The 24,352-nt window shown below is 41.1% G+C and overlaps 1 protein-coding gene across 1 annotated transcript in view; it reads left to right on the top strand.

Moving 5' to 3' along the window:
* The window catches only part of adamtsl4.S (ADAMTS like 4 S homeolog), a 127,010-nt gene extending 103,528 nt beyond the window's left edge, over positions 1-23,482 (top strand). Inside the window, exons 7-17 of the mRNA XM_018233444.2 lie at positions 1,702-1,906; positions 2,486-2,658; positions 11,742-11,850; positions 13,520-13,759; positions 14,232-14,361; positions 16,007-16,211; positions 17,134-17,307; positions 18,424-18,597; positions 20,378-20,557; positions 21,540-21,684; positions 22,159-23,482. Of these exons, the coding sequence (XP_018088933.1) occupies positions 1,702-1,906; positions 2,486-2,658; positions 11,742-11,850; positions 13,520-13,759; positions 14,232-14,361; positions 16,007-16,211; positions 17,134-17,307; positions 18,424-18,597; positions 20,378-20,557; positions 21,540-21,684; positions 22,159-22,298 (1,875 nt within the window). The 3' untranslated portion in view covers positions 22,299-23,482. The remainder of the gene's footprint in view (positions 1-1,701; positions 1,907-2,485; positions 2,659-11,741; positions 11,851-13,519; positions 13,760-14,231; positions 14,362-16,006; positions 16,212-17,133; positions 17,308-18,423; positions 18,598-20,377; positions 20,558-21,539; positions 21,685-22,158) is intronic.
* Positions 23,483-24,352: the final 870 nt, after the last annotated feature.

Raw genomic sequence — 24,352 nt, 5'->3', positions numbered from 1 at the left:
ATGTACTGTACTGGTACCAAGGTTTTGCTGTATACTGCAAAGGTTCATTGAGTGTGGCGGTCTATGCAGTGTCTTATGGGTCATCCCAGAATTATGGCTTCAAGCATATAAAAAGAATTCCTAAACTCATAATCTATCTCTATGCGTGTGTTGAATATGGAGATTTTAAATGGATTCTGTCATGATTTTTATGATGTCGTTTTTATTTCTAAATGACACTGTTTACACTGCAAATAATTCACTCGACAATATAAATTTCATTCCTGAACCAGCAAGTATAATATATTTAGTTGTAATATTGGTGTGTAGGTGCATCTCCGGTCATTTTTCCTGGTCATGTGCTTTCAGAAAGAGCCAGCACTTTAGCATGGAACTGCTTTCTGACAGGCTGTTGTTTCTCCTGCTCAATGTAACTGAATGTGTCGAAATGGGACCTGGATTTTATTATTGAGTGCTGTTCTTAGATGTACCATTGTTCTGTTGGTAAGCTGCTGGGAGGGAAAGGGAGGGTGATATCACTTCAACTTGCATTACAGCAGTAAAGAGTCAATGAAGTTTATCAGAGCACAAGTCACATGACTGGGGCAGCTGGGAAACTGACAATATGTCTAGCCCCATGTCAGATTTCAAAATTAAATATAAAAAAATCTGTTTGCTCTTTTGAAAAACGGATTTCAGTGCAGAATTCTGCTGGAGCAGCACTATTAACTGATGTGTTTTGAAAAAAAAAAACATGTTTTCCCATGACAGTTTCCTTTTAAATCCCTACCTAGGCTTAGGGTAAGTACTCAAGACATTTACCTGGAACTGCCCTAGATGTATAAGTTGACCACTATGTATCGCAGAACTTTATTTCTTCGAAGATATATAAAGCTTATTATGATATTAACAGGCACCAAGTCAGCCAGTTATTAAGGCAGGAAAGTGTCATTCCCAAAATAATAGAATGCCTGAAACCTTTTGGTTGGGGATATTTCCCTAGTGTCCTAGTGCAGACAGTTCCAATGCTGCCAACATTGAAAGGAACAAATTCTTTAAGCTAGGGCAATGTCTGATCCTAGATTGTGATATCATTGGAAAAGTTGGATTTGTAACCTAAAGCTTAGATGGAATCCATGTCTTCTTTCCTGGCTGGGAAGCTTTTGTTTGGTCAGCTTCCCAACGCGGGTGTGTGTCTATACTGCTTGTGTAGGAAAATCAGCTCAGTGGCTTAGGGAGGACTTAATATCAATGTCTTTCCATTATATATAAAACACACCCTTCAGGGAGCCATTTAATTTATAAAATGTAATTAGTTTTCCATCCCTAGTTTAATGTATGCTAACGTGGCCACAAGCAATAAGGCTAAATCTCTGGGTCTTTCCTAGAGCAGTAAACATATACAGTAGTACCACAAATCCGAGGGCAGTTTTGCATGAACGTTGCCAACCCTGAGAAAGTGAAATGTTTGCCATCTATGTCTCGAGAGATATACTTGATGTCCTGAACTGACTTAGGTTGTTGGGGGGACTACTTTATAGCTATGTTGATGGGCCACGCCAATAAAAGTTTTGTGATCAATAGCCATATTGGAGAATATCCCAAGTCTATCGAAAATATTTTTTTTTTAAAATGTGAAATAAATCCCGTCATCACTTTTCAACTTTAAGACCTATGCCTCCAAATGTGACCATTTTATGAACATGTTTCTTTCCTATGCAGTCTCCTGGTTGTGATGGCATCTTGGGGTCTAACAGTACTCTGGACACCTGTGGAGTTTGCGGTGGAGATGGATCTACTTGCAAATTCATCACTGGGACCTTCAAGGAAACCAACGTTCCCATTGGCTACCACAAAATCTTGGAGATTCCCAAAGGTGCTACCCAAATCAAAGTGAGAGAACTTACATGGAGTCCTAACTATCTAGGTAAGACAACCAATTGAGATAATGGCAATTAACGGTTATCTTGAGCCCAAACTTAATGCCACCTGTATATCTAGAAATAATATTTTAACACAGCTCCACTTCCTTCCCAACACAATTTTCATTCATTCTTCTGATGCTGAGGACCCAGGACAAATTTACGCTCTTCTTACCCTAAAACTGTCCTAGCTCCATATGTCTGGATTTGTATGTTCAGAAGTTTTACAAGGTAAAGCTGAACATGTAGATGTTCTAGTTTCAAGAGTAGTTATACAGTAGGTGAATCTGACCTGTTTCGCTTCGCCAAAAATTCGGTGAAAATTTGCTGAATTGCATTGAAGTCTATGGGCAACGATATTTTTTCACAGCCAATCTTAGCGAAAAAAATTGCTTCTCACTGTTCATGACATCTCAGTTCTTTTTATACCATTTCAATGACATCCGTGGTTAAGAAACTCAGAGAGGTTTTTCTCATTTTGGTAGAAGACCCTGATTATCTTTACAAATCTCAACCTTCGATTAAGATACAACAATTAAAATATGGAAAATTCCATCCAGACTAAATTTTCCACTGTTTTACAGCTTTGAGGAGTCGAACCGGGAAGTCTATTATCAATGGTAACTGGGCAGTAGACCCCGCTGGTAGATATGAGGCTGGAGGAACTGTGTTTATCTACAATCAACCAGGAAGGGAAGAGCAAGAGGGGGAAACCTTCACTGCAGCTGGTCCCACCACGGAAGCTCTGGATGTATATGTGAGTACAATTTACGTAGCTCTTACCTAGGTCATATCAAGGGAAAGTATATATGGGAAGAAATTTGTCTGAATGCCATCTTTCCTTACTAGCACAGAGAAGCTCTGTGTGGCCTTTTTGTAACCCCTTAAAGGAGAAGGAAAGGCTAAAACTAAGTAAGCTTTATCAGAAAGGTCTATATAAATACACCAGTAAATCCTCAAAGTAATGCTGCTCTCCTCTGTCAAAAGAAACACCACATTTCTTTCCTTCTATTGTGTACTCATGGGCTTCTGTATCACACTTCCTGTTTTCAGCTTAAACCTCCAGGGCTAGGGCTTGAGCATGCTCAGTTTACCCAACCCTCTTCCCCCTCCCTCCTCCCCTCTCTGCTGTAATCTGAGCCCAGGGCTATGAGTGAGCAGGCAGGAAGTGATGTCACACCAAGCTAATATGGCAGCTAATATCCTAAACAAACAGCTTCTAGAGCTGTTTACTCAGGTATGGTAAAGCATTCTGCAGAATAAATAAACAGTACATAGACACAAAAAAGGCCTCAACAACGGCATAAGGTCTCATCTTGTTCAGTGAGCAATAAAGGGGAGGACTAAGTATACACCAATCACTAGGCTGTTCAGATAACTAGTAAATGAACTAATTGTTGGCTACATGAGCAGGCTGCTTCAGGCCATTGTATTATTAATGATATACGGTGCTATCAGGACAAGTCCACATTTCCAGGTTTCCGATCTTGTTTTCAATACAAAACAAAAGGCCGTAGTGGCGTCTGTCCAGGTTTGTGAGAAATAGAAGATGATATTTGTTTACAGCAAAGCTCTCAACTGCGAAGAAGCAGCAGAATCATATCTGTTACACTGCAGTGACAAAACTTCTGCTGAAGAAAGGAAAAATCATTTCACGGATATAAATCTCAGGCAAAAATGTCGATAAGCCATAGAAAAGCTACAGCTGTGTTTACAATAGCTTTGTGCTCAGATTTAGTCCAAGGATAGAAGACAGTCCCTGCTTGTCAGGATGGGTCACTGTGGGCCAAAACCACTTTATCATACTTCAGAATTCTCTTTCCCTTTAACAAAAACAAAACATTATTAAAACAAAAAAATTATTTTGTGATATGGAGGATTTTGTACAACATTCCCTTGTAGGCCGTATGTACAAAAATATTATCTTTGCTAAGTGGATCAAAGCAAGACAGCGTCCTGCGTAGGTTCCACAAGTTTCGTATATCTTCTAGAATATCTGTGAATGTGCAGAGGCTCAGGGATCAATCATAAATAAACAACTGGGCTCATACCTACCAACTGGACCAGATGACACAGGACAGTAGGCAGGTTTCAGCTTTTTTAAGTTGTAGGTATGCTTTGGTGATTCACTATGTAGTCCATTGTAGTACAATACAGGAGATTGTTTAGTGGGTCAGGCAAAGCCCAACTCCATTTATTCACTAAACCAGACAGACTTTTGTGGAAGACCCTTGATGTACATGTGAGTAAGGGGTCCTTCCGAAGCTTTGTTTGGACCCCCAAAGAATCTGCATTTTTCTGCTTTGTTCTATAGTGGAGTTAAAGGGATCCTGTCATCGGAAAACATGTTTTTTTCAAAACGCATCAGTTAATAGTGCTGCTCCAGCAGAATTCTGCACTGAAATCCATTTCTCAAAAGAGCAAACAGATTTTTTTATATTCAATTTTGAAATCTGACATGGGGCTAGACATTTTGTCATGTGACTTGTGGCTGCACTTTAGGAGAGAAATGCTTTCGGGCATGCTGCTGTTTTTCCTTCTCAATGTAACTGAAGGAGTCTCAGTGGGACATGGGATTTTACTATTGAGTGTTGTTCTTAGATCTACCAGGCAGTTGTTATCTTGTGTTAGGGAGCTGTTATCTGGTTACCTTCCCATTGTTCTTTTGTTTGGCTGCTGGGGGGGGAAAGGGAGGGGGTTATACCACTCCAACTTGCAGTACAGCAGTAAAGAGTGATTGAAGTTTATCAGAGCACAAGTCACATGACTTGGGGCAGCTGGGAAATTGACAATATGTCTAGCCCCATGTCAGATTTCAAAATTGAATATAAAAAAATCTGTTTGTTCTTTTGAGAAATGGATTTCAGTGCAGAATTCTGCTGGAGCAGTGCTATTAACTGATTCATTTTGAAAACATTTTTTTTTTACCATGACAGTATCCCTTTAAGCTTGATTTGATGAGAACCAGTGCTTCCCAGCAAATGTTGAGCAGTGTAGCAAAAAAAAGTATATATCAGAATGGAGACCTTTGTGTAGCCAACCTCTGTTATCTGCAAGGTTGAGCCATTGTGTATAGAGTGATGGCACCATTTCTTCTCCTGAACTAAAGCTGGACATACATGCCAAGGTTTGGTCAGGCAGTTTCAAAATGTCACATGCACCATATCTGCCAATGTATGATGCATCAATATCCATCGCCTAGTCTGATCGCCATTGATCCAGGGTCTAGACCGATTGCCATTTTGGAATTTTTTGGAGGCAAATTGGAGAGGCTTCAAATGGGGGTTTTCGCCTTCCTCTGGATCAACTGGCAGTTAGGCAGGTTGAAATAGAGTTAAAAGGTTGAAACTTTTTTCAACGTAACTTACTATGTAACTGTTAATATAGTTGGAACCGAGAAGAGATTTTTTACGGCTGTCAACCAGAGCCTGAATAGCATTTGGCCATAACTGTGAATGTCCAATTGCAAGGTATCTGTCGGTTAGAAAACGTTAAGGGTTGGCAAGTGTGTGTCCATGTATATATATATATATATATATATATATATATATATATATATATATATATATATATATATATAATATATATATATATATACACACACACTGGCTGTACTAGTGCTCTCATTATCTTCTGCCAAATATTTTTGACATTGTGAAGGGAACTTGTGTAACCTGGGTGGGTGCTTTATTTATAAGTGAACGTCACCCTTGTGCTGTGTTGGCACCCATCAGATTATCCTTCCTTCCTTTACCTCTGATGCTACAGGGGTGCCAAAAAGTCCCTACAGTTACGGCAATCATTTCTCTTGTTTTTTTATGAGAGGAAAAACAAGATAAGAACACCCCCAATATATGTGATGATCTCATAACAATAATGCATCGTCCGGCTGAACTCCAGAATGGAACATAGCTCAGCGAGTATTTAAATATCTTGTTTGCTTTAGGAACAGTTCCATGGGGCTCTAATTATATATATAGATAACACTTCCGTACTGAGTAAGTTATCTCCTGTTGCACAGAGGGACCCACTTCCCTTAGTTCCAGCCCAAGTGCGCCCAAAGTTTATGAAAACACCAGTATCTCTTTAGCTAAGAATTTTGATTAAATGTGAAGAAACTACAAAAATGACACAATAAAATAAAACTACTGCTAAGGGTGATGGCACACGTATCGTTCCGGCGAGATTAGTCGCCCAGCGACAAATCTCCTCTCCGAGCCACTAATCTCCCCAAAATGCCTTCCCGCAAGTTAGAATGTGAATCACCGGTGGGATGGCACTCGTAGCGATTTGTTTTCCAAAGTCGGCCAGAGTTGCCTCACAAGGAAACTTCGGGCGACTTTGGAAAACCGATGCGTTCCGAGTGGTATCCCACCATCGATTCACATACTATCCGGTGTGAAGGCATTTCTGGGTGATTAGTTGCATGAAGAAGAGGAAATTTGGGTGACTAAACTCTCCGGAACGCTATGTGTGCCATCACCCTAATAATAGATAGGCACAAAAAAAGTATTCTGGAGGCATATTATTACTATTCAATTCCTCTCCTATTCATCTTTTATTCTGTCATTCAAGCCAACATCAGTTGCTAGGGTAAATGGGACCCTAGGAACGAGTCTGGACCATCTGCAAATTCCTTGGTTGATTTTAATCTTAATATCACCTTTACACCAGCTCTCCATTGGTTAAGATCTCTCGCTTGCACTGTGAACTCTGTCCCCGTTGAACTGATCCGGCACATTTTAACTTGCACTGGAGATGATTCTGACTCATGGGCTGAATTTATGGAAATTGGGATTTTCCATGGTGCAATTAACTTCTCCCTCTAAAGCATTTGTTAAGTTTGCCATTGGCAGGAAAAGGAGAGAGTGCACATACGCCATGTACTTATAGCAGGTGTGTAGTGTAACATATGACACCACATATCCCTTCCTGGCCTTTAGAACCAATGCACTCGCCAACTGCATTACATATAATTCTACTCACACATATATATAATAACAACGGGACAGATGTGGTCAGAAAGCTCACACTCTCTGTACCCGCCAGATCCCCACTCATTCACAATGTTCACACCTACCTACTAGACTATCTCATTCCAGACATCTGGTTTGCTTTTTCCTTTAGTCAGCAACGCCATTTTGGGAAAAGCAACACATGCATTTGTATTGGAGGATACTAAACCCCCTACCTGGTCTGGGAGCCACACTAGTTATATAATTTCCTGCTAAATAGTCATGTTGGCTGTGTCCCATGTGACTACCAGGTTCCTCTGACTCCTTTTAGGCACAGAACCCAGTTCAGGGTAGGGGTGATCATGTATGACAGGGTTCCCCAACCTTTTTTACCCGTGAGCCACCTTCAAATGTAAAAAAAGTTGGGGAGCAACACAAGCATCAATAAAGTCCCAGGGCATGCCCAATAAGGGCTGTGATTGGCTATTTGGTAGATCCTATGTGGACTGACAGCCTGCAGGTGGCTCTACTTGACAGTTCAGCTGGTTTTTATGCAACCAAAACTTGCCTTCAAGCCAGGAATTCAACAATAAGCTCCTGCTTTGAGGCCACTGAGAGCAACTTCCAAGGAGTTGGATAGCAACTAGTTGCTCACGAGCCACTGGTTGGGGACTAATGATGTATGAGGATATGCTCTGCAGAGGTAGAACCATATTGTCCTATGAGCAAAAACCAGGGCTAGATAAGTAAGAAGCCAAAAAGCTCCACCAAGGATTGGTAATGGGTTAGTACTCCTATAGCAGAGGCAACACTACAATAACCCTAAATCATAGGATTAAGAGTATAGGTTAGTGATACATAACATGGACATTTTTGAACCCACCCCCAACCCGTTCCTGCCACACCAGCATGTATAGTCCTCTGCCCCTGAAGTATCCTGGACTCGTTTCAAAGCGCTGGATTTCCCAATGATGTGACAGTAGGTGAGGAGGCCCTGTTTGAATTTAGATTTGTCACCCTTTCAACCTGTCCTTTGATTGGACGTTACATCCTATATTTTATCCTAGTTTATACTTACTCTGCTTCTGTAAGTATTCCTTTTGGGACTGTCTTTGGCACCCCCAGAAGCATTCTAAATCAGCCGAATCAGGGCTTTCGGTATCAGGTGTGTCTCTTAGGTGTCTCTTTGTCTCACTGCCACCAAGCTATGGGGAACAGTCCTTCTTAAAGGGATACTGTCATGGGAAAAACAAAAATTTCAAAATGAATCAGTTAATAGTGCTGCTCCAGCAGAATTCTGCACTGAAATCCATCAAAAGAGCAAACTGATTTTTTAATATTCAATTTGAAATCTGACATGGAGCTAGACATATTGTCAATTTCCCAGCTGCCCCAAGTCATGTGACTTGTGCTCTGATAAACTTCAATCACTCTTTACTGCTGTACTGCAAGTTGGAGTGATATCACCCCCTCCCTTTTTCCCCCCAGCAGCCTAACAAAAGAACAATGGGAAGGTAACCAGATAACGGCTCCCTAACACAAGATAACAGCTGCCTGGTAGATCTGAGAATAACACTCAATAGTAAAAACCCATGTCCCACTGAGACTCCTTCAGTTACACTGAGAAGGAAAAACAGCAGCCTGCCAGAAAGCATTTCTCTCCTAAAGTGCAGGCACAAGTCACATGACTGGGGGCAGCTGGGAAATTGACAAAATGTCTAGCCCCGTGTCAGATTTTAAAATTGAAAATAAAAAAATCTGTTTGCTCTTTTGAGAAACAGATTTCAGTGCAGAATTCTGCTGGAACAGCACTATTAACTGATTTGTTTTGAAAAAATGTTTTTTCCTATGACCGTATCCCTTTATTCTCTGTGTTCATATAGTGGTCTATTTTGGCCTCCTTAATTTTTGGAGGCTCCCTACAGCTCCATGGTTTTTCTGCTCCTAAGCAGACAGTACAATATAAGGTTATAGTTTATTGTATAACATTGACCTTGTGTATTATCTATTTGTACATGTGCTAATTAAAGCCGCCATATTGTTTCCCCTTATACAGTATAGGGGTATTTGTGAATAGACAATTCCTTCTCCTGACCTGTGTGCATCGCACTCTCCATCTCTTCATATTTGTAGTAACCTAAATGTGGGGAATCTATCTTATTACTTGTCTGTGCACATCAGAACCTCTAGACCAATTTCATTTTGACTACAGTAAATACACATATGAACAGACGGAATGTTCTGTAGACAAACTCATATTTTCCTGCTGATAACTTCTTGCTGTTGCCGAGATTAGCACGATACTCAAGTTGCTGATTGAATTGTGTCAACAGGGGTACGGAGCTTTGCTTGCTGATTATTTTCTTTAGATCATTCTACTGAAGCTTCGAGATAAATTAATGGCAAATCTTCTCTGCTTGGTGCAAGTAACAGCTGTGATAGCTACAAGCAAACCTAATATGACTGCATGCACAAAATAGCTTCCTTGCACGTATATGCATCGGGTTAGATCATAGGTGTCTGTATATTTGGTATTTCCTCTTGGTTTATAGCCAGGTCTTGCTTGAATTCACTCTTGTCTCCATTGAATGAACCCGGTAGAGATGTTTCTTTTAAGCTGACGAGACAGACAGACTGCACACAGTCAAAAAAAAAAAGGAAAACAGATATTGTAGATTTGTAATCAGGCACCCAGAAAATCTACATATTGCAAGTCTGTAATAATATATAAATAATATTCCCTCTGTTCCTAAATATATTAGAAGTCACTAAAGGCACAAGGCTGCAGGTTGAGTGATACAGGGAATTCTAAGTATCACTCATGATTATAAGGGATAATATACCCCCTACTGTAAATGATAAGGATATTAGAAGTCACTGAGGGGTTCTGTGACCATATAAAGGCACAAGGCTGCAGGCTGAATTATACAGGGAACTCTGAGAATCACTCATGTATTATAAGGGATAATGTACCCCCTACTGTAAATGATAAGGATATTATAAGTCACTGAGGGGTTGTTCTGTGACCATATAAAGGCACAAGGCTGCAGGCTGAGTTATACAGGGAACTTTGAGTATCACTCATGTATTATAAGGGATAATGTACCCCCTACTGTAAATGATAAGGATATTAGAAGTCACTGAGGGGTTGTTCTGTGACCATATAAAGGCACAAGGCTGCAGGCTGAGTTATACAGGGAACTCTGAGTATCACTCATGTATTATAAGGGATAATGTACCCCCTACTGTAAATGATAAGGATATTAGAAGTCACTGAGGGGTTGTTCTGTGACCATATAAAGGCACAAGGCTGCAGGCTGGGTTATACAGGGAACTCTGAGTATCACTCATGTATTATAAGGGATGATGTACCTGTTTCTGTAAATGATAAGGATATTAGAAGTCACTGTTCTGTGACCATTTAAAATCATGAGACAGGGATATGCAAAGCTAAGGTTCCTGAAGCAATAAAGCAGAGCACTAAAAGTGCACACAGCGGAGCTCTAGTAAGTCTGAACCCCTATAGTTAAGTCATTGGTTGGACTGTGGAAGGTGGACAGACTTGTAGGTGTGATGCTCTGCAGGTTCTTCACATATAAACAGATGCTACAATAAGTATTGTGGTATTCCAAAGAAACCTTACTAAATCACAATGGATGTCTACTTGGGCTGAGGCAGCAAGAAAGAAAGAGAACATCATGGTCATCTATGAAGGGCAGATGTCCATGTAGCATAAGGAGAGCTCTGTATACAGTTTAATATCTCATAAATCCCTTTGTGTGGCTGATGGGAGATAACATGGATCTGTAGCCTGTACTAGGGTCCAGCTATCTCCTTGTCCATCAAGCAAACTATCTCCTGCCAACAGAAATCATCTCCGTTATCCCTAATAAACCAAAATGACATTCCCCCATCTGCAGGTTTCTTTCTTCATTTCCTTTTTGGATCAGAATGATGTTTACAGAGCGTTCATTTGACCTAAAAAATACAGCCAGGGATAATGGAAAGAGTGGTTGGAATAGTTTAATTGCTTATTGCTAAATTAGCTGAACGCTTGTGTGTGTTTAGAGGGTGTGTTCCAGTTAACCACATCTCTTTCATTTATTAATAAGAAAACGTTCGACTCTTAAAGGAGAACTAAAGCCTAACTAAAGAAGTAGCTAGAAATGTTGTACATGATGTTTTGTGCTTCTGTACCAGCCCAAGGCAACCACAGCCCTTTAGCAGTAAAGATCTGTGTCTCCAAAGATGCCCCAGTAGCTCCCCATCTTCTTTTCTGCTGATTCACTGCACATGCTCTGTGCTGCTGTCACTTACTGAGCTTAGGGAGCCACTCACAATATACAGTACACATAGAATAGAAATGTCACAATATAAAGCTGATTAGTAATTAATACACATAATTACTACATGGCAGCACAGAAACCAGTGCAATTAGCATCAGAATTTAATAATCAGCAAACCTGTAGCATCAGCTTATATTACAGCCAGGGAAGCTCATTTTCTGCTGGATAATTAGTGACGAGCCCTAAGCTTAGCTTCTCAACAGCCAATCAGAGCCCACTGAGCATGTGAGTGTCACAGACACTTTCCAAGATGGTGACCCCCTGTGACAAGTTTGAAGTCCTGGATCATTGCTGCTATTGACAAGCTCAAACTTTAGCCTCGTGCAATAAGTTCAGGATATAAAATATGACGTTTTTAGCCATATTCATTTTTAGGGTTTAGTTTCTCCTTTAAATGTAAAGTAGAAGCTGTTTAGACGTATTGTCTGAAAGCTTATGTATTAATTAGGGATATTAGTTCTATAAACAAACCAGGCACCGCAGATATGGATTCCATGAACATCTCTCCTTAGTCCCTGTTATGTTTCCGTCTCAAACAGATGATATTCCAGCAGGACAATCCTGGGATCTCCTTCCAGTTCTTCATTTCTTCTCCAACTGCTGCTAATACCTCCAGCCATCAGTCGAACCATCCACAGCAGGAATATGGTAAGCTCTAAATGTTTCTTGAAGCAGCCTGCAAGTGCTGGGATCAGGAATAACCAGTCAGCCAGGGATGACACTTATGGGCAGATTTATCAAGGGTCGCATTGAAAATTCAAATTTCAAATTCAAAATTTTGATTTTCAAAATTTATCATACTCTGGCCCTTTAAGAACTCAACTATTCGCCACCTAAAACCTGCCAAATTGCTGTTTTAGTCAATGTGAGACGTCCTGAGATCAATTTGGAGCCTTCCTGAATTTGATTCGAGTTCTAAAAATTTGATTCAAGTTTTTTCTCCGAAAAAAAATAGAATTGAGTTTTTAAAACTCGAATCAAATTCGATTAGAGGATTTTTTTAAATAAATTTGATTGGTCCAATTTCAAGTTCATAGGAGTTTATGGGAGTTTTAAAAAACTCCCATGAATTCGGAATTCAACCCTTGACAAATCTGCCTCCCCATTTATCAAAGGTCAAATTTCGAATTCATGTGCATTTTTTTTTAAATCGAATATACAATTCAACTGGGAGGTTATTTAAGAAAAAATGTGAATGTCTAATATTCGATCAAATGGTTCAGCGGATTCGATTTGTATTTGATTCGTACCAATCGAGTTTTTCTCCCGAAAAAAACTCGACTATTAGGAAGGCTAATAACATCTCCAAATGGTTTAACGGACCTCTGCCAATGACTTGTAAATGAACTCGGCAGGTTTTAGGTGGCGAATACTACTTGGTAACCAATCAGTGGAAACCAAGAGAGCTGCAAAGCAGGCACTACTTCCTGCTTTTCTCTTGGATTGGTTACCCGGTAGTAGCCAATCAGAGACTTGAGGGGGGGGAGCACATGGGTCATAACTGTTGCTTTTGAATCTAAGCTGAATGCTGAGGATCAATTACAAACTCACTGAACAGTTATGTCCCATGTGGCGCCCCTTATAGTCACTGACTAACTCAGAGTTAGAGAGCTGAAAAGCAGGAAGTAGTGTTCTGGCTATTATGTTACACATCCAGTCACTCCAGCCTTTATACATTACATTTTTTGCTAACTAACTATATTAGATACATTTTTAATTTGCACAGCCTATTTATTTACCCAGTTTTTATTTTTATACTGAATGGACTGTGATATTAAAGTTTTGTTACCTAATGAAACATGACATAGGGTTTAGCATTTCTTAGAGGTCAGACTTACAAGTCATATGTTTCTAATGCCATTTGAATCCAGACAGCCTTATATTGTGCTCAGTTTTGGGCTGATCTTCTCCTAGTCTACTCTGATATTGTTATCTTTAGCATTCTAATTCCCGGTTTCCCGGGTTTGCTTTACCGGCATGGGCATTAGCCAAAGATCGATACATTTATGGGCCATAAAAACAAAGGTGTTCCAGTGAAAGGAGCATTTCAGGAGAAAATAATTGGCCATCTTTGAATCGCTGTGTTTTTGTCCCAACCGCATACATTCGAATTTCAGATTTAACCACAAAAGTTCAGCTTCTGCAGCCAGTATAAGAAAGTCACAACTGCTCCAGCAAAACATAACTAAAAGATGGCAGCAGAGAACGCCAAACCTCAAAGGCTTCTTCTTCTTTTCAGCTGATGCTTTTTTCCAGGAAAACAATTTGCCCGTCAACGATTTGTTCTGCTTTCTTGTAACGCACAATATTTTTGTAGGAGCACTAAGATCGATGTCTGCCAGCGAGACTCTTCCAAACTCAGGCTCACAAATTCAACCTCCTGATGACCGACCTCTACCCCAATCAAGACAACATTCCATGAGACCTGTCAGCACCCTGCAACGTAATATCCGTGTTCCTCCTCTACAGTCGCCCCCAGTTCACTTCTGGCCAGGACAACCTCAGTTCTTCTGGAAGAGAGTGGGCAGCACAGGCTGTTCTGTTTCTTGTGGTAAAGGTAATGTTGCTTCTATCATAAATAAACTCCCATAAAAACTCATTTATTTAACTGTCACAGTGATGTACCCCAATAACAAGACTGTGAAATGATGGCAGGATTTATTTTGGAGCGCAGATTATGTCCTCTCCATGAAAACAGCCCTGCACTCCTCACTTGCATTCCATTCCAAGAGTAGAGCTGCCACTTGGCCAATGATGCTGCACTCTAACTTGTGCCGGATATTTGACACTGTCACAAGGTTCAGACCCCAGGCTGTGGTACTCTATGAATGAGAACAAACAGGCCCCACTTAGTGCTTTTGAGGCTTCTGTCTTGGGTTCTGTGAAAATGACCCTCTTGGATTTATTGGCTCTGATTTACAAATGTAGGTGCTGAAGTGCAGTTGTCAGTAGTTAGTTTGGTACATAATTCTATGTTAGAAAATAAGCCCTCCTGCCTCTGATCTACTGGTTTCTATTCCCATGTGCAGGATTCTGGTACCCAATTTACCAGTGTGTCTCCAGAAACTCTCTAGAGGAGGTTAGTGAGGAGGAATGTGATTTGTCCAATAAGCCTTTCCCTCAGGAAGAAGCGTGCAACACCCAGGCCTGCCCAGCCTTGTAAGTACCAACCCTTTACCCCTCTCACTTCTTATTGTATATTATACTTGATCTTCATCTTGCCTCTGGAATCACTGCAAATGAACATTAGCAGTGTTGACAATGAACAAATATATATCTATTCTAAGCTTTTACGGGTATGAGATCTGTTATTCAGAATGCTCGGGACATGGGGTTTTCCGGATAATGGATATTTCATTAATTTGGATCTTCATACCTAGAAAATCATATAAACATTAAATAGACCCAATAGGCTGGTTTTGCCTCCAATAAGGATTAATTATATCTTAGTTGGGATCAAGTACAAGATACTGTTTTATTATTACAGAGATTATTAAGAATTTGGATTATTTGGATAAAATGGAGACAGCCATGCCATAATTTGGAGTGTTCTGGCTATTATGTTACACATCCAGTCACTCCAGCCTTTATACATTACATTTTTGGCTAACTAACTATATTAGAAACATTTTTATTTTGCACAGCCTATTTATTTACCCAGTTTTTATTTTTATACTGAATGGACTTTGATATTAAAGTTTTGTTACCTAATGGAACAGGACATATGGTTTAGCATGTTCTTAGAGGTCAGACTTACAAGTCATATGTTTCTAATGCCATTAGAATCCAGACAACCTTATATTGTGCTCAGTTTTGTGTTGATCTTCTCCTGGTGAAAGGTTTCCCCACCAGTCTACTCTGATATTGTTACCTTTAGCATTCTATTTTTTTTGTAAATACAATAAATTAAATATTCGGTATCATTTCTGAAATAATCAAGTTTATCTTCACTATTCCTCTCTCAGCATCTGTTTCTCTTCATTCTGTCTTCATGCAGCAGTTGGGTGTCAGATATTCATTGACAGTTAGATCCAATATATCTTATAGGGGGGCTCCTTTCCTAGCAGATGAATTAGAGCTCACTCAAATAACTGATTCCAGTACAAACAAAATCTAACAAAATAACTGCCTTTTGCACAAATCCTGCATGTAGAGAGACATGATGTCTGGTGATTTAATAGAGTTAGCTCTAATACATCTGCTAGGAAAGGAGCCCCCCTATAAGATATTTTGGATCTAACTGTCAGTGAATATCTGACACCCAACTGCTGCATGAAGACAGAATGAAGAGAAACAGATGCTGAGAGAGGAATAGTGAAGATAAACTTGATTATTTCGGAAATGTAAAGAATATTTAATTGATTTAGAAAGTTTGTTATTTCAGTATGATGAAACTTATATTAAATTTACATTATCGCGATAGTTACACTTTAAAAGATGTGTAGCTTTACATCCATAGCCCTTCTCTAAATTTTGTCTTTAACCTTCCCATTATCTTAATAAATTCTTTACATCACATCTAACATGTGCTTTATAGTAGTTAATCCCTCGCTACATGAACGCCGTGTATCTGCTTTAGAGTTCTCCATGAGTATTTCTTTTCTGCAGAGACAGGGACAGGGTTTCCACTTACTACAAAGGCCCAAATGTATGTGAGGGTGTAACAACAGGTACAGCAGAACCAGTAGCTGCTAAAAGCCAGAGAGGTATAGCGGGTCCATAGCTGATGTACTTATTCAACGCAACCTTTTTGACTACGACTGGCCCAGTGATTATTATGCTGTGGTTCCTTTCTTTGCTACAGTTGGGATGTAGGCAACTGGTCCGTGTGCAGCAGGACATGTGGAAATGGAATTCAGCACCGGCAAGTGCTTTGTCGCCAGATGTACGCCAACAGGACCACCATGGTGCATCCACAGAAGTGCAGTCATCTGGTGAAACCCAATGTAACAGAGACCTGTCAGCTCCGTATCTGCAGCCACTGGGAGATCCAGTCCAACTGGAGCCAGGTGAGTTCATCCAAAGGATATGAAGTGTTTAGCAGTAGCTCCAGGCCCGGACTGGCAATCTGTGGGTTCTGGCAAATGCCAGAAGGGCTGCCATAAGATGACATGGAAAGTCACTTTTAAGTGGGCTGGTGAGGAGCTGATCGGGCCTCTCTGTATTGGATTGACAGGGCCTATTATGACTCCCAGTCCAGACCTGCTCCACCTTATTGGCCATTTTATATTAATATAAAAGTTAATTTGAAGATTAACATTGCCTTTAAAGGAGAACTATAATCAATGATCCAGGACTTCAAATTTATCACAGGGGGGGGTCACCATCTTGGAAAGTGTCTGTGACACTCACATGCTCAGTGGGCTCTGATTGGCTGTTGAGAAGCTAAGCTTAGGGCTCGTCACTAATTATCCAGCAGAAAATGAGCTTCCCTGGCTGTAATATAAGCTGATGCTACAGGTTTGCTGATTATTAAATTCTGATGCTAATTGCACTGGTATCTGTGCTGCCATGTAGTAATTATGTGTATTAATTACTAATCAGCCTTATATTGTGACATTTCTATTCTATGTGTACTGTATATTGTGAGTGGCTCCTTAAGCTCAGTAAGTGACAGCAGCACAGAGCATGTGCAGTGAATCAGCAGAAAAGAAGATGGGGAGCTACTGGGGCATCTTTGGAGACACAGATCTTTACTGCTAAAGGGCTGTGGTTGCCTTGGGCTGGTACAGCAGCACAAAACATAATGAACAACATTTCAGCTACTTCTTTAGTTAAGCTTTAGTTCTTCTTTAACGCAAAGCAAAATTGCCCATTTAAAGCATATCCATCCTTTTAACATATCGAGGATTTGGTATTCAAGCTTTGACTTTTAAAATATTATCCAGTTGCCACGGCCATGATGGTTTCTTCTTCTTGTTTTCCCCACAGTGCTCAGTTATGTGTGGGCAGGGCCAGAGGACTCGATATGTTCGGTGTGTCAGTAACCAAGGTGATGAGGTGGGCGATGGCGAGTGCAGCAACCGACTGCGTCCTAGAACCAACGAAGCCTGCGATATGGGGCCGTGCATCCGAAGCTGGTTCCACAATGAATGGAGTCCTATAGTAAGTCCTGACTAGTGACGCAGACATGATATAAGCCAGTGCACTCACTTACCTCTTTGCGCTCCAGCCGGCAGGTGCGTTCTGCCTGGCACAATGTACTAAGTCCTGATTCATGCGGTCGCATGTGTGATGATGTTGCAGCATGCGCGGTTGTGAGTTTTGCGACCGACCATTTTTGTTTTGTGCTATGCTCTATTTTGCACTTACTTCCTGTTTCCTGTTTTTTTGGTGCCAAATCTCCCTATTTTAACCTGCTCAGCCAATCATTCCTTGCCCAAGCTGGCTTCTGGTCCTCCTGCTCAAATCTTTTTGTGTGTTTCTGATCCTGGTTTTTGACTTTGGCCTGCCCTTTAACTACGAAACTCGCTGGCTGTTCTGACCTCTGCCTGTTTGTGACTCCTCTTCGTTTGACCCTTGTCTGTACCTCGTTTTGGAACTTCTGACCTCTGAAGTTGGTAGGATCCCGCTAGTACAGCAGCAGAAAGTTCCGGGGCCCCAAAAGGGGGCTAATTGGGCTTTCCTACCTTACCACACAGCCCAGACCACACTGAGCATGTGCACAGTCTTGGTCTTGCAAAGATGACAGACTGATACCAGCAACAGGCCCGAATTTGTGGCGAGGCCACAAAGCCCGAGCCTAGGGAGACGAAATTTTAGGGGTGCCATTCTTCCCAGCTACATAAGGAATGCAGAGTTTCTGCGGACCGCAGGCAATAGGACCGCAAGGCTTCTGGGCGCCGCAGACACAAATCTGGCCCTGACAGCAACCTAACTCCAGGTTCCAGCTTAACTAGTACGTTACACATGATTAGAGTGCTCACCCTAAATATTCTCACGCTGGGCTAACGGGAGGATCTAGAAGAGTCTTAGCCCACTTGGAAATGCTCCAAACTCATTATTTGTAGAGCCCCACAGTTTGAGAACCACTTCTGCTAGTCTCACCCTAAATATCCTCAAGCTGGGGTCATAGTAGTATCTAGGAGAGTCTTGGCCCACTTGGAAATTCTCTAAGCCCCCTATTAGGAGAGCAGCCCCACAGTGTGAGGACCACTTCTGCTGGTCTTTACTGGTAAAGCTTAGAAGGTTCTTTTAAGTAACTTGTTGTGTCCATTGCAGTGTTCTGCGGAATGTGGGACCGGAATCCAGAGGCGCTCGGTATTCTGCCTGTCCAGCTCCCCCACCGATGAGTCCCAGGAGAGTTGTGGAGGCTCCAAACCATCTGACATGCGCGTGTGCAATAGTGGGCCCTGCGAGCGCATTGTAAAGTGGTACACGGGACCCTGGTCACAGGTGAGCTTTAACACAGGTGCACAGTTTGCTTCAGCTCTAGTGAGCCTCAGGAGCCAATCAGATGTGTGCTTTTAAACAGTGTATGCTTCCTGCTGATTGGTTGCTGTAAGTTACTACAACTGGATCAGATGTTGAAATTACATTACCACCCCAGAGCAAAAACTCTTCACAAAAAGCATCTCTAAGCGATTAATGTAATGGGCAGCACTGGTGAGGAATCAAACCAGGAATCTCTGGTATGGGATCTGTTATCTGTAAACCTGTTATCCAGAAAGTTCTGAATTACGGAAAGGCTCTCTCCCATAGACTCCATTTTGTCCAAATAATCCAAATTTTTAAAAAGTATTTCCTTTTTCTCTGTAATAATAAAACATTCATTTGTTCTTGATCCCAACAAAAACATAGTTAATCCTAATTGGAAGCAATACTATTGGGTTTGTTTAATGTTTTAAATAACATTTAATGTATATGATTATCTAGCAGACTTAAGGTATGAAAATCCAAATTATGGAAAGATCGGTTATCTGGAAAGCCCCAGGTCCCGAGTCTTCTAGCTAACAGGTCCCATATCCGCATCAGTGCTGCAAAGAATGCTTAGAGCTCCATCTAGTGGACACTACTGATGATCTATGTAAATTCAATGAATTCTGTGAATTTAAATTCATAGGGTCATGGTTGTTTGGTTGAAAACGTTATGTTATTCGATTTGGATTTACATTCCATATTCCAATTCCATGGTTAGATCTGCAGCAAACTTTTGAGTTTCACGTAACTGTGCCAAAAATTCTCAGCTAGGCTCATTTTGCTGCTTGTCCACTGCTGTGGATAGGAATTGTCAGACGGTCCCTAACTGCTCTGCAGGGAAACAATCATACTAATGAACAGCAGGGGGAGCCCCTGCCTTACTTCCCAGCCGTGTAGAACTCAAGCAGCTTTGTTTGTTTCCCTGTAGAGCAGTCGGCGACTGTGTAGAGATTTTTATTGGATTTTATTTTTGCCTTTACATCCCCTTTACTGTTTCCAACTTCAGCTGCAAGGACAAAGATCACGGAGCCTGATTTAAACAGATAATCTGGAATTTTATTTGGAGGATTATTTTGCTGCAGTATTAAACAATACAAAAACTGTAAAATCCACATTAGATTACATGACAACACAGGACCCAGTGCAGTCTGTATATTCTGATTATTAATCAGTCTTGTTGTATCGGCTTCTGGCAGATATTATTTGACTTGTGCTGTTTTGATCATTTATGACGATCGCTAAGCAGCCCAGACCACACTGAGCATGTGCACAGTCTTGCAAAGATGTTTAACACAGTTACAAGATGGTGACCCCCTGTGGCCAACTTTGAAAGCATAAATCATTTGTTTGATAAGGCTTCTGGTGCAGTTAGTTCATGTTTATGTTTAGTATACAGAATACAACATTTCTAGCCTTATTCTATTTTAGACTTTACTTCCCCTTTAAGAAAAAAAAGGCCATTGACTTTAATATATTTGGAGCGAAGAAAAAAATTCTTGCAAGCGGCAAGGAAATTTTTCAGGAAAGCGAAACAACGAAAAATGTGCTCATCACTATATAGCAATCAATAAGCAGACAGCATTTACTAGTCACCTGTTTAAAATAAAGCATTTTATTGGTTGCTATGACTGACTGCGCCTAAATGCCCAGAGAGTCATAATTAAATGATAATCAAGGGCTTACATTCTATATGTTACCCGTGTCCACATACTCATCATTGGAATGCTAAACAATGGCTTTAATCTGCTCTCCATAGTGTTCTGCCGATTGCGGTGAAGGTTCCCAGAAGCGCGATGTGATCTGCGTGAGCAAGCTGGGGGCGGAGTTTAATGTCACAGATCAGGCGGAGTGCTCCCATTTGGAAAAACCTCTTCCTCTTCAGAGCTGTAATTTAGGGCTGTGCAGGCCCAGCTGGTTCACTTCCCCCTGGAGTGCGGTGAGTGCCCTAATCTTGGAAATATATGTGACCTGAAAGAGAATTGAGACAGGGAAACCTAACAATCTGTACAACTATTAGTTTGGGACTCGCAGCAGGAGTGAGTTGTTTGCAGCAGGGGTTTCTCATTAAAGGGATTCTGAAAGGGATTCTGACATGATTTTTATGGTGTAGTTTTTATTGCTAAATTTACACTGCAAATAATTCACTCTACAATATAAAATTTAATTCCTGAACCAGCAAGTGTATTTAGTTATAATATTGGTGTGTAGGTGCATCTCAGGTCATTTTGCCTGGTCATGTGCTTTCAGAAAGAGCCAGCACTGCTTTCTGGCAGGCTGTTTTTTCTCCTACTCAATGTAACTGAATGTGTCTCAGTGGGACCTGGATTTTACTATTGAGTGCTGTTCTTAGATCTACCAGGCAGCTGTTATGTTTTGTTAAGATGTCAATCAGGCAGGGTAAAAAATCCCATTGGATGGCGGCCACATGTGTTCGTTGATGTGGTTGCGGGATCCGTCCTCCTGTACGGCCTCCATTCTGATCCGATCGTTGTGCCCTAGTGCCCATGATTGGATCAGCCAGATATTGCCCACCTTTATGTGGGCATATCAGGATCTCTCTGTGTATGGCCACCTTTAGAGAGCTGCTATCTGGTTACCTTCCAATTGTTCTGTTGTTAGGCTGCTGGGGGGGATGGAAGGGAAGGGTTGATATCACTCCAACTTGCAGTACAGCAGTAAAGAATGACTGAAGTTTATTAGAACACAAGTCACATGACTGAGGGCAGCTGGTAAACTGACAATATGTCCAGCCCCATGTCTGATTTCAAAATTATGTATAAAAAAAATCTGTTTGCTCTTTTGAGAAATGGATTTCAGTGCAGAATTCTGCTGGAACAGCACTATTAACTGATGCGTTTTGAAGAAAACATGTTTTCCCATGACAGTATCCCTTTAACTTTGTCTAAACCCTCTGACAGTGCTCCCAGTCTTGCCGCGGAGGGGTTCAGATGAGGGAAGTGCGGTGCTTAGCGTCAGACAAGAGCTTCAGTCAGCGGTGCGACCAGGATACCAGGCCGGAGGATAAGAGAGTTTGCAACACACAGCCGTGCTCTGCTGCATTAGGTAAGTCCTAATCTAGACCCCTGTCAGCCCGTATGCCCCTTTCACCTGTACAGTTGGAACACTTGGAAGTACAGAGAGTAGGGACAGACCTCAGCCCCAAACCAGAACTGACATGACAGGGTGCTTTAAAGGAATTGTTAAATAGATAGTTTGTGCAAAATAAAAAATGTTTCTAATATAGTTAGTTAACCAAATATGTAATGTATAAAGGCTGGAGCGACTGGATGTCTAACATACTAGCCAGAACACTACTTCCTGCTACAATCCTATTGGGTTTAATTAGCAATTAAATGATTTTGAGCAAAATTAAGGTATGGAGGTCCAAATTACGGAATGATCCCTTATCCATAAAACCCCAGATCCAAGGCATTCTGGATAACAGGTCCCATACCTGTAGTATTAGGAGCAGTGTGATAGACAGATAGGGGAGCGGATTTTAATTTGTCTATTTTATTTTTTCCTTCTCTCCTTTAGATGAAAACTGCCGGGACCGATATCACAATTGTGCGGTGGTGGTGCAAGCGCGTCTCTGTGTCTATGGCTATTACAAGCAAGCGTGTTGTTCTTCCTGCGCCCACTCCGTACAACGATCTGCGACTCCAGAGAGCAGATAACAGCCTCCGACAATCTCGCTGCCTCCCATGATCATCCCCCCCCTCCACTTCACCAGAGTTTATATTTTATATACTCAAAAGAGACCGTATTTATTAACCTGTTTGGCTCTGGTGTGGCTCACCTGGCAAGCCCCACCAGCAACAAAAATGGAGAAAGACACAAAATGTATATTTGCTTTTTTTTTTTAGGTTTGGCCTGATAACAGGAAGATTTAAGTTCTGTTTTCCCAGGTCTGTTACGGTGCTACCCCGTAGAACTTGTTTTTCCTGTTTCTACTGTGACAGTGACCTATAACTGTGGAGCAATGATATCTTGGGAGTTAGTAGAAGCCACATCTCCTTTAATGGAAATCTGATTATGGTCATAAAATAACCAATGTTTTGCTTACTTTGCAGCTTCATCAGGATTAAGAACCTAGTTGTTTTACTTATCTTGAACTATCATGGTTATTATATATGCAATGCAGCCTGATGAAGGTCCCACAAAATGTTGCTTATGATATGATCATATTCAAGTGAATACTCCATGTATTTTGTGATGTTTTCAAAGCCCTTTATGGCTGTGAAGAACTTGTCAAGATATCAGACACTTGCAGCATGAAAGTTGCCTTCTTCCATGTTACTGTAAATCTGTACCTAAAATACGTTAGAAGACACTCTTCCACTCAGTGTGTGGTGGCCAGAAACCAGTTGGCAGACCACAAGGCAGTAAACTTAAATGGAACAGTAATGATGCTGCTGTTTGATATCAACTCATGTGAAGGAAAGAGGAAACCAGTAATACACGAGGAACACCACTGATATCTAACTAGTGGAGAATCTGATTCAGTTAACTGTTGTACTGTAGGTTCTACCCACTGGACCAAAGTGCGATGTTCCTCAAGTGGGGTGGACCTCAAGGCATAGTTTAGTTGAGCACTCAAGCTAATGTTGAGGCAGGAATGCAAGTTTGTTGAAGGAAGAGATAAGGTCACATCTAAGGGAGGGTACTGGAGAAGAATGGGAGGAAAGAAGTGACAAGTATTTCAGGGGAAGCAGACACAGTTGTTATGCTCAAGACCAGGGATCCCCAACCATGTTCTATCCATGGGCAACATTCAAATTTAAATAAAAGTTGGAGAGCAACGCAAACATGCAAAATGTTCCTGGGGATGTCAATTAGTAGCCCCTATATGGACTAACAGCCTACAGGTGGCTCTGTTTGGCAGTAAACCTGGTTTTTAAGCAAAACTTGCCTCCATGTCAAAAATTCAAAAATGAGCACTTGCTTTGAGGCCACTGGGAGCAACAGCCAAGGGGTTGGTGAGCAACGTGTCGCTCATGAGCTACTGGTTGGTTGGGGACCACTGCTAAAGACCATGTCAGGTTGAAAGAAGATTAATAGAGTCTCCAGAATCTAACTGTCATGGCCATGATGACTTTTTTGGTTGCATTTTAGACCAAAGATGAAGCTAGACAATGAAGAAAAAGTCAAACTTTACTATGTGTTGTTTAGTCTAGATCACGTGTGAAGCTAGATACTTTGGAACAGGCCAAAAACTAGTATGCATTATCTAGATCCTGCATATTGGCTTTTAGCCTGGAATCTAATGTCTAGTTTCCTCCTTGGTCCAGGCTTCAACCCAAAAAGTTAGAGTTGTCCTGCTAATCACCATGAATACCCCCATATCTAGACACGCCATAATTCCACAGATAATACTTCAGATCAAATCAGCAAGAAAGCATTGTCAGGAGATGAGAGCAGCTCCCCAAACCAGGGACTAATAACCTGCTCTTGCCTTCAACAAATTTAAAGCTCTTCTATAAAATTTTATTTTTGTAACTATAAATGAATTGACATCTTTCTTTTTGAACAAAAAAATATATTCTGTGTACAGAGGGGCTACTTTTGCTTCTAGATATTCAGTTGATATTCCCCTGCATTCCAATGTGTACCAAGGCTTCATGTGACCTCAGCAGGACAGAATGGAGGTGGTTCATGAAGAGCTGATAATATTACCTCTAGTGAATAGATGAATGAACCAAAGGTTACTGGACCCCTAACCCAAATATAG

The sequence above is a fragment of the Xenopus laevis genome, chromosome 8S, assembly GCF_017654675.1.
Source record: "Xenopus laevis strain J_2021 chromosome 8S, Xenopus_laevis_v10.1, whole genome shotgun sequence".
NCBI lineage: Eukaryota > Metazoa > Chordata > Amphibia > Anura > Pipidae > Xenopus > Xenopus laevis.
The sequence above is the reverse complement of the archived record's forward strand: the minus strand, read 5'-3'. Positions and strand labels throughout refer to the sequence as shown.